The 12,712-nt window shown below is 40.3% G+C and overlaps 1 protein-coding gene across 9 annotated transcripts in view; it reads left to right on the forward strand.

The window, feature by feature from the left end:
* The window catches only part of zc3h18 (zinc finger CCCH-type containing 18), a 248,786-nt gene that overhangs the window by 46,494 nt on the left and 189,580 nt on the right, over window positions 1-12,712 (forward strand). For 7 of the 9 annotated variants that reach the window (XR_015759908.1, XM_087995663.1, XM_087995669.1 and 4 more), the window contains 3 exons: window positions 2,449-2,533; window positions 6,432-6,580; window positions 9,669-9,683. Coding sequence is in view for 8 of the 9 variants with exons in the window: in XM_087995663.1 (XP_087851789.1) it covers window positions 2,449-2,533; window positions 6,432-6,580; window positions 9,669-9,683 (249 nt within the window). In the remaining variant the exon portion in view is untranslated. The remainder of the gene's footprint in view (window positions 1-2,448; window positions 2,534-6,431; window positions 6,581-9,668; window positions 9,684-12,712) is intronic. The other 2 variants (XM_087995668.1, XM_087995670.1) reach the window with 1 other exon arrangement.

Genomic DNA, 12,712 nt, shown 5'->3' on the forward strand with positions numbered 1-12,712 from the left:
GGAAGCAGTACTTTCTGTCAACGAAACTCAGCAGGTCTGGCAACATGTGTGGGAAGAAAGCAGAGTTAATGTTTTGAATCAAGTGACTCTTGTTAACTCAGTGTGACTCAATGTTAACTCTGTTTTCTTCCCACAAATGCTGCCAGACCTGAGTTTCACCAGCAATTTCAGTTTTTGTTCCAGATCTCCAATATCCACAGTTCTTTGTTTTATTTTAGTACATATCACTGTTCCTTTATCAGCAAGTGTGTTTGTACAAAATATTCTGTAAATGTGTGTGTAAAACATTTTTTTTTAAACAGAGAACATCTGGTTCAGTTAATGAGTTCATTTGGGTGCTTTGTGTGTGTGGGTGGGGGGGTTGCAGGTTCATCTGGTTGAAATATTTTGTGACCTCTGGGCATCTTGAAGCATTTTGTAGACAATAAAGTACTTTTTAAGTATAGATTGTCATAATGTAAGAAATGTGGCAGCCAATCTGTGTTTAGCAAACTCACAAATACCACTGTGATTATGATCAGAATCTGTTATTGTGATATGTTAACTGACTTGTTGGAGTTTTGTGAAGAGATAGTAGAGAGGGTTGATTGAGGCAGTGCTGTTAATGAGGTGTGTGTGTGTTTATATCAGAAGACATTCTGATTAAGTGGACTGTTGACAAATCAGGGCTTGTTATTTAGAACTTCTGAATAGGACATAAACAACACTTGGAGAGGTGAATTGAGAACAGGTTTAGGCCATTCAGCCTGACAAGTCTGCTGTACCATTCAACAAGATCTGACAACGATCTCTCCCCAGTAATCTTTGAATTTCTTCCTAAAAAGAATTGATCTACTACTGCCTTAAAAATGTGCCCACCTCCACTGGCTTCTGAGACAGAGCTCCAATGTGTTTCAGTCCTCTGAAAGAGAAAATTCATCTCATGTCTAAAAGAGCAGACCCTAATTTTAAAACTGTGTCTGGATCACAGAATAAATTTCAGCTCAGGAACCTGCGTGTATAAGTCAAAGGCATCTGGATGGGTATATGAATAGGAAGGGTTTAGAGGGATATGGGCCAAATACTGGTAAATGGGGTTAGATCAAATTGGGATGTCTGGTTGGTGCAGGCGAGTTGGACTGAAGGATCTGTTTCCATGCTGTATGACTCTATGACAATAACTCGTAAGTCATTTTGGGTTACAGTAAATTGAAAGTGTAGTTCATAAAACAAACGGTATTGCACTCTTTTTAGAGAGGGGTATAGAATATAAGCAAGGGCAAGGAGTTAAACTTGTAGAAGACACACATCTGATCTCAACAGAAAGAGAGATGCAAAGATCCCGGGGAAGTTCCAGATAATATGCATCAAGATGGTTCCAGAGATAAGGAACTTAATTTATGAAGATAGATTGAAAAAGCTGGGATTGTTGTCTGTGAAGACTAGAAGGTTGAATGGAGATTTGGTGGAGCCTGAAAAGAGTGGATGGGAGAAACAGTTCTCACTGGTTGAAAGATTGAGAACAAGAGGGAAAGCTTTAAGGTAATTGTCAAAAGAACGAATGAGTTTTGTGGAGATACAGTGAGTAATTAACATCTGGGATTCACTGCCTGAGTTTGTGGTGCAGAAATATTCTTTTGAGGCACACAAGGAAGTATGGAATTGTTATCTAAAAGGAAGAATGTTAAGGGTTATGGACTGGAAGCAGGGGATTAGCATTGGGTGAATTGCCCCTTCAGTTGGAAATTGGTCCAGACGTTGTGGATCGGATAGCCTCCTTCTGTGGTGTTCTAATTCTGTGATTTGAGGAATTAAAGATCTGCCAGGAAACTGGGAATAGCTATCCTGCTTAAAATAATGTTGTGGGATTGTTTACATCTACCCCTTGATCCTTCCAGCTACTTTTAACTGCACACTGAATCCTATTAACTTGCACGTTTCTGGCTCCTTTCTGCTAGTCAGGTACAGTTGAAATCATTGAGCCAGTTTTATACCCGAGCGACTGAAATTGCTTTTATAACCAAACTTAAGTTGGTTACTCCCATTAATTGTTTGTCTTGTTCAGATTCCACTGAAACTGTTCATATTCAAAATTAAGTGAACCTTATTCATATGAATTGCATAATCATTATTTCAACATTATACTATTTATTCTATTTATCCACTATAGAAAATTGTACATAAGTAGAAGCAATTTGAGAAAATAAATTAAAATGTTTCTGCACATCTGTGTTTCCAAACATTAATAATTGAGATGCAAGAAGTTACCATGAAGGTCCCTTCTTCTCAACCCTACCTTTGCCTGAGGCATGGTGACCCTCAGGTTAAACTCACCACCAGTCATCTCTGTTTAATGAGGAAGCAGCCCTATAGGAGGACTTTGGTATTCTTCATACAAGATGACTGATTTGTTTTCTCTTTGTTACTTTTTTTTCCATGGTGACCTTTTCTTTAACCTCCTGTTGTTAGGATGATGATCTTGAGGAAGGTGAAGTGAAAGATCCCAATGAGAGAAAAGTCCGACCAAAGCCTATCTGCAGATTCTACATAAAAGGTAATCCCCGATTTGGGGATATATCTGAATTCTCATAGCTTCTTAAAGTGTAAGGTGAAAAAGTAGTCAAAAGAGTATTCTTTCTGAGCTTGTTTCACCTGGATTCTCTTGCAGGATTTGTTATCTGTTTACAAGTAATTTTCTTTGCAATTTAATTTTTAAGCTTGCAAAAAGGGCATAATAAGCAAAGACAGTTTAAATTAATCATTTAAACAAATGCATTTGTTCCTGGTGAAGGGTTAATGGTGTACTTTAATGTTGTTATGCTGTCTGCTCTTATATTTAAAAATGCAATTAATGTTTTTTATATCAGAATTTGGAATGTGTTAAAAAAAACTCACAATCATGTTATTGTTGCTAATCTAATTTTTGCTTCAGTCACTTAACTGTATTAATACCTTCCAATTGCTTTAACATTTAACTCACTCATCAACACTTTGCTGTTGTAAACTTCTGTGACATCACAAACTTTACTAAAATATTTGCGACTCACTTATCACTGAGTGGAATATGTGGGCATAGGATGAACATGTGATTGTAGAATACAGAATAATGAATTAAATTAGGCCATTTTGTCCTTCAAGTCAGCTTCATCTTGACCATAATTAAGTCTTATCTGCAAAATTCCAGTTTCTAATTCTGACCCCATATTCCTTGATTCCCTCTGTGACACTAGATGAGCAAATTTGTCCACATCTCAATCCTATTGACTAACTTCTTATTCTGAAACTATAAACTATGGCTGTTCATCTTAGGCATCAGCTAAAGGAAATAGTGTTAAAAGAAAATGGCAAACAAACAATGAAACCTTTGAATTTCTGTCCAAGTTGCTTGCACGAGAAACCAAGAGATTAATTTTTAATTCCTGGACACTCCAGGACAATCGTGAAAAGTCAGTAGTCCTATCTTTGTTGTGGTTCTGTTCGCCGAGCTGGAAGTTTTTGTTGCAAACGTTTCGTCCCCTGGCTAGGCGACATCATCAGTGCTTGGGAGCCTCCTGCGAAGCGCTTCTTTGATGTTTCCTCCGGTGTTTATAGTGGTCTGTCCCTGCCGCTTCCAGTTTCAGCTATCCGCTGTAGTGGTTGGTATATTGGGTCCAGGTCGATGTGTTTGTTGATGGAGTTTGTGGATGAATGCCATGCCTCTAGGAATTCCCTGGCTGTTCTCTGTCTGTCTTGCCCTATGATAGTAGTGTTGTCCCAGTCGAATTCATGTTGCTTGTTGTCTGCGTGTGTGGCTACTAAGGATAGCTGGTCATGTCGTTTCGTGGCTAGTTGATGTTCATGTATGCAGATTGTTAGCTGTCTTCCTGTTTGTCCTATATAGTGTTTAGTGCAGTCCTTGCATGGTATTTTGTACACTACATTAGTTTTGCTCATGTTGGGTATCGGGTCCTTCGTTCTGGTGAGTTGTTGTCTGAGCGTGGCTGTTGGTTTGTGTGCCGTGATGAGTCCTAGGGGTCGCAGTAGTCTGGCTGTCAGTTCTGAGATGCTCCTGATGTATGGTAGTGTGGCTCGTCCTTTTGGTTGTGGTATGTCCTCATTCCGTGGTCTTTCTCTTAGGCATCTGTTGATGAAGTTGCGCGGGTATCCGTTTTTGGCGAATACCTTGTATAGGTGTTCCTCCACACACAAACGAAGCTGCATCAGGACACTATTCAAAAGGGCCACAACACACTGCAGTACACCAGAACTGCAAAAAGAAGAGGAACACCTATACAAGGTATTTGCCAAAAACGGATACCCGCGCAACTTCATCAACAGATGCCTAAGAGAAAGACCACGGAACGAGGACATTCCACATCCAAAAGGACTAGCCACACTACCGTACATCAGGAGCATCTCAGAACTGACAGCCAGACTACTGCGACCCCTAGGACTCATAACGGCACACAAACCAACAGCCACGCTCAGACAACAACTCACCAGAACGAAGGACCCGATACCCAACATGAGCAAAACTAATGTAGTGTACAAAATACCATGCAAGGACTGCACAAAACACTATATAGGACAAACAGGAAGACAGCTAACAATCCGCATACATGAATATCAACTAGCCACGAAACGACACGACCAGCTATCCTTAGTAGCCACACACGCAGACAACAAGCAACATGAATTCGACTGGGACAACACTACTATCATAGGGCAAGCCAGACAGAGAACAGCCAGGGAATTCCTAGAAGCAAGGCATTCATCCACAAACTCCATCAACAAACACATCGACCTGGACCCAATATACCAACCACTACAGCGAACAGCTGAAACTGACAACCGGAAGTGGCAGGGACAGACCATTATAAACACCGGAGGAAACATCAAAGAAGCGCTTCGCAGGAGGCTCCCAAGTACTGATGATGTCGCCTAGCCAGGGAACGAAACGTTTGCAACAAAAACTTCCAGCTCGGCGAACAGAACCACAACAACGAGCACCCGAGCTACAAATCTTCGCACAAACTTTGAGTCCTATCTTTTTCATGTTATAGGGCAACAATGCTTTCTGTCTGCTTTGAAATGTGTTTCTAAAATTGGGAAGGATTTCAGTTATCCATCAACACACAGACTGGGTGCTCCCAAGTTTTTTCAAATCTGCCAGCACCACAATTTTATTAGATGATAGTAACTCAGCTGGTCTCAAGAGTGACTGCTGTCATAATATTGTGAGGAAAATCCAGGAGAATAGCACTAAATCTTAATGCTCATTTAGAGTGCTGGTGTAGATGTAATGGGCTGAATGACCCCCTTCTGCACCATAACAATTCTGTGATTCTGTGATATTTTCTAAAGATGACCTAAACTATAGTGAGGACCAATGAGTTGGAAGTAATCACTCTTCGAGAGTACACCTTTAGGCATGCAACAATCACTGTCTGAATTGGGGAACGCCAACATTTGAAAAATATTTGATGGAATCAAATGTTCATTTGAAATGTAGATGAGCGGAATAAAAGCTGGACCTATTAGTTTAAATTGTAAACATCACAATCTTCATCTGAAATTGAAACACACTTTGAAGCTGTACATACCAATATGGTAAACATGCTGTTCTTCAAATAGCTCCATTAATCTCTTTTATCAAGTAAGATTTTAATTTTAGCATCTGAAAGTAGGTACTGAGCATTTTTGATTTGAAAGCACAGTGAGCAAAGTTGGAATATCGAGGGAAAGTTAAGGGATATGATGCCCTCGAGGCTGTGCTGCAGAGGGTGGAGCAGTGAAAGGGAAACATGTGGTTTGTGTATAGTGATAAGAGGGTTCCAGCTGGAACATAGGACTGGAGGGTGTTGCTGAGGTGATGAAAGTAGGACGTTGCATTTGTATTGCACCCTCATTTACTCAATGCCCAAACTGCTTCACAGCCCGTAAATTCACTTTTTAATACATCGTTTGGCTGCAGTTTTTAATTATGTGTCAGGGTCCACAAATAGTTAATTAATTTGATTTGGTAAATTGTTATTTGCAGAATGGTGTTGATTAGAACATTGGGAGAGTTGTTTGATTTCCTTCAAATGTCCCTTTTCTTTACATCTGCTTAGTAGATACTCTATTTAATGCCTGTTGAAAATGGTGACCTGTCAACAAGCCCTTGTTCAGTGACAGACAGCATTGTTAACTTAGATGAGGTGTTTACATCCTGGTATGGTGCTTGATGCCACGACTTCTTTACTGAGCTGCGAATGCTGCTCTCCCAAGCCAACATGTCCAGCATCAAGGTACTTATTGGTCAAAGTTTGTTGGGCAGAGTATGTTGGTGCCAACTCAGTTAAGCCGTGCTTATAACAACATTGATTGATAGATGAATAATTCAATTACTCCTTACTATTAGTTTGTGTTGAAACATAACTAAACATATTGAATTTTCTGTCCTCAGTATTCTTAAATCTATTGTTTTGTAGGTAACTGCACGTGGGGAAATAATTGTCGATTTATTCATCCAGGAATAAATGACAAAGGAAATTATTCACTGATAGCCAAACCAGATCCTTTTTCACCAAATGGAGGACATCACCTGGGACCTCATCCACTAATGCAGGCCAACCCTTGGGTAAGTGAACACTGGTTGTTATAATGCAAACATTGACCATTTGGCTGAACAGTATTGTGGTAATTTCCTAAGCCACCTTATCTATCTCATTCCTGCTACTCTTTAATATTACTCCTTTTCATCTATTTTTTGAAATTCCTTTTAAAAATATATTTATGGATTCTGTTTTAACTGTTTGACATCTATATCATCTATCTGAAGGTTTCTTTCGCTACATTCCTTTAATTTATTTTAACGTATTTATCCCATTTGTTTTATCTGGAATAACGCAATTCAAGATCGTGATTCGAAGATGCCGGTGTTGGACTGGGGTGTACAAAGTTAAAAATCACACAACACCAGGTTATAGTCCAACACAATCACCTGATGAAGGAGCGTCGCTCTGAAAGCTAGTGTGCTTCCAATTAAACCTGTTGGACTATAACCTGGTGTTGTGTGATTTTTAACGCAATTCAAGATGATTGCTTCTGGGCTGGCAGCTTACCACTAGGTTTCTCTCCTTTATAATTCCATCTGTTACCATTCTTGAACTTCTCTTCTCTAGACTCTGATTCTATACTTCCTCCACTCCTGGTTGTGCCTGTATTTAGCTCCATCTACAAATTGAAGTCAGTTGTAATAAATTATAGTTTCGCTTCAACTAAATCATTTTGGTGATGGTGTTTATCATTTCTGAATTGTTTTCTGTCAAGCACCTGATCTCGTTCCAGCTCTGAAACTTTTCCTTTTATGTACGGGCACTCTAAACTTGTTGCATAGAGATTAGAACATAGAACATAGAAAAGTACAGCACAGTACAGGCTCTTCAGCCCATGATGTTGTGCCAAGGATTATTCCTAATCTAAAATAAAATAACCTGACCTATGCTCCCCTCAATTCACTGCTGACCATGTACATGTCCAGCAGTCGCTTAAATGTCCCTAATGATTGTGCTTCCACCACTACAGCTGGTGATGCATTCTATGCACTCACAACTCTCTGTATAAAGAGCCTATCTCTGACCTCTCCTCTAGACCTTCCTCCTGATATCTTAAAACTATGACCCCTCATGGCAGTCAATCCTGCCATGGGGAAAAGTCTCTGGCTATTGACTTTATCCATGCCTCTCATTATCTTGTACACTCAATCAAGTCCCCTCTCTTCCTCCTCCTCTCCAGAGAGAGAATTCTGAGCTCAATCAACCTCTCCTTGTAAGACAAACCCTCCAGTCCAGGCAGCATCCTGGTAAACCTTCTTTGCACTCTGTCCAAAGCCTCCACATCTTTCCTCTAACAGGGCGACCAGAACTGGACATAATATTCCATGTGTGGTCTCACCAGGGTTTTGTAGCTACAGCAAAACCTCGTGGCTCTTAACCTCGATCCCCCTGTTAATGAAAGCCAAAACACCATATGCTTTCTTAACAACCCTATCCACTTGGGTGACAACTTTGAGAGATCTGTGCACTTGAACACCAAAATCCCTCTGTTCCTCCACACTATCTGTCTTTAATCCTATATTCAGTCTTCAAGTTCACTCTTCCAAAATGCACCACTTCGCATTTATCCAGGTTGGACTCCACCTGCCATTTCTCAGCCCAGCTCTGCATCCTGTCAAGTACAACTGGTCCACTCACAATCTACACTGAGACAGCACTAATGTCTGAACTCCCAGTTCAACAATACAACTAACATTTTAAATGGACAATTAAATATTTCTGAGCAATATAACCTTGTGGGCTATACTAATCCTGTGAAAATTTCTTAATGGAAGATTCTAAAGAAAATCGTACCCAGTAGCAACATCATGGAATACTAATAACCCATATAATAAAAACTGCAAGTCAGTTGCAGTGATATCACATCCTTCAAACACACACATCTGACAGAGATCTGACTGTAAGAAACTACAGCAAGTTGTGTACATAGTCCAGTCCATCACAGAAGCCAAGCCTCCATCCATGGACTTCATTCACATTTCTCATTGCCACAAAAAGGCTGTCAACATTATCAAAGATCCCTCCCACCCTTGTAATGCTGTCTTTCAACCTCTATCTTCCCTCAGGTGGTAGAGAAGCTTGAAGGCATGCACCAACAGGTTCGAGAGCAGCTTCTTCCCAGCTATTATTAGACTGCTGAATGGACTTCTGTAACTTCAAATAATGTTGATCTTGCTTTTTACATCTCCAATGCCTCGCACTGTCTAAGCATCTGATGATCTGTCTGTGCTTGGTTGCAATGATGTTCCTGTATTCCTCGCAAAACAACGCTTTTTACTGTATCTAGGCGCATGTGACTACAATAAATCAAATCAAACCTTAAGTAAGCAGAAATGGAAACCACTCAATGTCAGGCTGGCAGATATCTGAGATTGCAGTATTTTCCAGGATGTCTGACGTGTCTCTTAATTTGATTAATTCTATTTGTTGGCATTGCTTGAAGATGTATTTGTGTTCCGAGAAATGGGAACGTACTGCAACTGGTTTAAAGATACATTTTGTCATGTATGTTTCTGTAAATGGAAACGTATTATACAATGATTGTGCTCCTGTTCTGTCCTTCACTGCTTGTCTAAAATGGGACATGCAGCTCTGGCAGTTCTACCATTTCTGTGATCCATCTGATTTACTAATTTTATCATGAGTTTGGAGGTTAGATTGAAGATATGGAAAAGATTGTAAAAGATAGTGTTGCTTGATCAGTTGACGAGCTCTAAATTTGTTCTTGTACGAATATCTGTAAAAACAACTGATGAGAACTTGAGCAAACTCGTGGAAGGAGTGGTTATGGGTGGGATGCTCTTTGGAGGTTCGGTGTGAATGGCCTGCTTCCACATTGTTGGGATTTTGTGATCTCCATAGTATACATCTCAGTAGCCCTCGGTTACAGAGACAAAAGGCTGTTACCAGTGGGTCTAAGCATTTGATCAGGCAGTAAGTAATCTGAAGAAAACTTGCTTTCAGAGAAGAGATAAGGCATTAAGTAATTAAAGCATGACTGTTAATCAAGTAAAATCTCTCTAATCAACAATCCAGAAATTAGGCAGAACTTTTAAAATTAAATGTTAAAGGCTCTCTTTTTAATGATATGATTTTCTGTTTTCTTTCCAGGAAACACATGTTTTGGTAAGTACTGATTTAAGCTAAGTTTATAAATCTCACTTAAATGCTTTGTAGTCTAGTCATACATTTGTAAAGTTTTAGTGCCATCAAGAGCTTCCTCAACTCAGAAATTTCTTGTTGGAGGAGGACTTTTTGAGAGAGGACTGAAAGGAAAAAAGATCAAGCACTTTTTGTTAAGTTTTTGACACTGTGCCTTGGTACACGTGATAATAAATTCAGTTCAAGTTCAATTCAATTGGTTGAAATCCTCATGTGGATTGTTAGGCAGCTACAAACTGACAAAGCCCTTGAGAAGATACTGAGGGACAAGGTATAAGCACATTTGGAAGAAAATGGACGAGTTCGTGACAGGCCGCATGGTTTTGTACGGAGGAAGTCATGCCTCACCAGCCTGATTGAATTTTTTGAAGAGATGGCAAAGATAATTGATGAGTAAAGAGCTGTGAATGTAGTTTATGTGGACTATAGTGAAGCATTTGATAAAGTCTCACATGGCAGATTGGTTTAAAAACTAAAATCACATGAGATTCGGGATGGGCTGACTAGATTGATACAAAATTGGCTTGGTTATAGAAGACAAAGTAGCAGTGGAAGGATGCTTTTCAGAAAGTAGACTGGAAACTAGTGATGTTCCTCTGTTGTTTGTAGTGTATAAATAAATGATCAGGAGGAAAATGTGGGTGGTCTGATTAGTAAGTTTTCAGATGGCATGAAGATTGGTGGAGTTTCTGATAATGCCGATGATTGTGAAAGCATCCAACAGGATATAGATAGATTGGTGAGTTGGGCACAGAAATGGCAGGTGGATTTAATCCAGACAAATGTGAGATGATGCATTTTGGATAATCAAATTTAGGTGTGAATTATTCAACAAATGGCAGAACCCTTGGAAACGCCAACATACAAGGATCTGAATGTGCAGGTCCACATTTCCCTAAAAGTGGCAACACAGGTGACCAAGATGATTAAGAAGGCATGCAGCATTCCTTCATCGGCTAGGGCATGGAATACAAGAGTTAGCAAGCTATGTTGCAGCTTTGCAAAACCCTTGTCAGGCTGCATTTGGAGTATTGTGTGCAGATTTGGTCACCACACAACCAGAAGGATGTGGAAGTTTTGGAGAGAGTGTAGAGAAGGTTCACCAGGATGTTGCCTGGTCTTGAAGGCAATGGCCATGAAGAAAGGTTAAAAAGACTAGGATTGTTTTCACTGGAAATATGGCAGCTGATAATAGTCCAGATCGAGGTCTGTAATATTGTGAGAGGCATAGATAGGGTAGATAGTAAGAGGCGAAAATGAGAACTGCAGATGCTGGAGATCAAAGAGTATGGTGCTGGGAAAGCACAGCAGGTCAGGCAGCATCTGAGGAGCAGGAGAGTCGACGTTTTGGGCAAAAGTCCTTCACCAGGAATAAGGGCTTTTGGCCAAAGTCAACTCTCCTGCTCCTTAGATCGTCAGGGGCTTTTTCCCCAGAGTTGAAGTTTCACTTACAAGGATGCACAGGTTCACAGTGAGAGGGGGAAAGTTTGAGGGAAGTTTTTCACTCAGAGTGGTAGGATCCTGGAATGCACTGCCAGAAGAGGTGGTGGCAGCAGGCACATTTGCAACATTTTAGAGCCATCTGGTTGGTCACATGAATGGGGGAGGCAATAGAGGGATACGGACCGAAGAAGGGCAGAAAGTTTATTTTTTTAGTTTAGTTAGGGCATGATCATTGGCACATGCTTGGAGAGCTGAAGGGCCTGTTCCTGTGCTATACTGGTCATTTGTTCATTTTTTGTTCTTTGCTCCAGTCCAGTGCAATAACATGAGCCATTGGTTCTCTGAGAAAATTCAAATGGAATGACAGTATGTGATCTCTCAAATATCCCAGAATCCTGAATAATAAATTTTGAATTTAACTTGTTTGGTCATATCCCTATCTCATAACATTTGTGGTGCAAAAGGTTTTTTCTGTATATTTCTAAATTTCAACAAAATCGACGAAAAAGAGAAAACTCCTCTCTGAGGAATTGAGAGTTTGTGTATAAATCTGCAAAATATTCACCTGAGGTAATGGGACTGCGGTACACAGTTGGGAGAGACTTCCTCTGGGAGCCTCCAATTTTAACTCTGGACCTGCAAAGTGTTATGCATCAGATCAAACAAAATATCCTGCTAATTGTCTCCTTCTTTCCATGCCCGATTGATGAGTCATTACTACCACATGTTGAACACCAGTTTGAAGAATTGCTGAAGATGGCAATAGCACAGAATGTACTCAGTGGGAAAATTGAGCATCTATCGCCAAGAGTGATTTGGTAGACGACCACTGACTGAACTACAAAGTCAAAACGTCATGGCAGCAGTCACAGTCTAGCAGCTGGTGTTGCGGGAATGGAACAGGAATGGACCCTTCAGCCCATGATGTTGTGTCGAACATGACGCCAAATTAAATTAATCCCTTCAGCCTTCTCTTGGTCCATATTCCTGTATCACCTGCAAATTCATGTGCTTATCTAAAAGTCCCTTAAATACCTCTATCAAATCTGCCTCCACCACCACCCCTGCAGCGCATTCCAGATTCCTACCACTCTGTGAAAAGCCTGGCCATCACATCACCTTTGAACTTTGCCGCTCTCATATTAAATGCCTGCCCCCTAGTATTAGACATTTCAACTCTGGGGGAAAAAGATTCTGACCATCAACCGTATATGGGCATCTCATAATTTTATAGACTTCTATCAAATGTCCCCTCAGCTTTCACCATTCCAGAGAGAACAATCCATGTTTTTCTAGCCTCTCCATATACCTTATACCCTAAAATACAGGCACCATCCTGGGAAACATATTCTGCACCCACTCCACATCCTTCCTGTAATGTAGCAAGCAGAATTAAAGCAATTTTCTAAGTATGGCCTATCCAAAATCTTATAAAGCTGCAACATGACATCCTAACTCATGTGCTCCGTACCCCATCCAATAAAAGCAAGCATGCCATGTGCTGTCTTTACCACCTTATGTATTTGCATGGCCACTTTCAGGGAATTATG

Source organism: Chiloscyllium plagiosum, unplaced genomic scaffold (genome assembly GCF_037043375.1).
Source record: "Chiloscyllium plagiosum isolate Xiang-an unplaced genomic scaffold, Cpla_swu_hap1 HiC_scaffold_17, whole genome shotgun sequence".
Taxonomy (NCBI): domain Eukaryota; kingdom Metazoa; phylum Chordata; class Chondrichthyes; order Orectolobiformes; family Hemiscylliidae; genus Chiloscyllium; species Chiloscyllium plagiosum.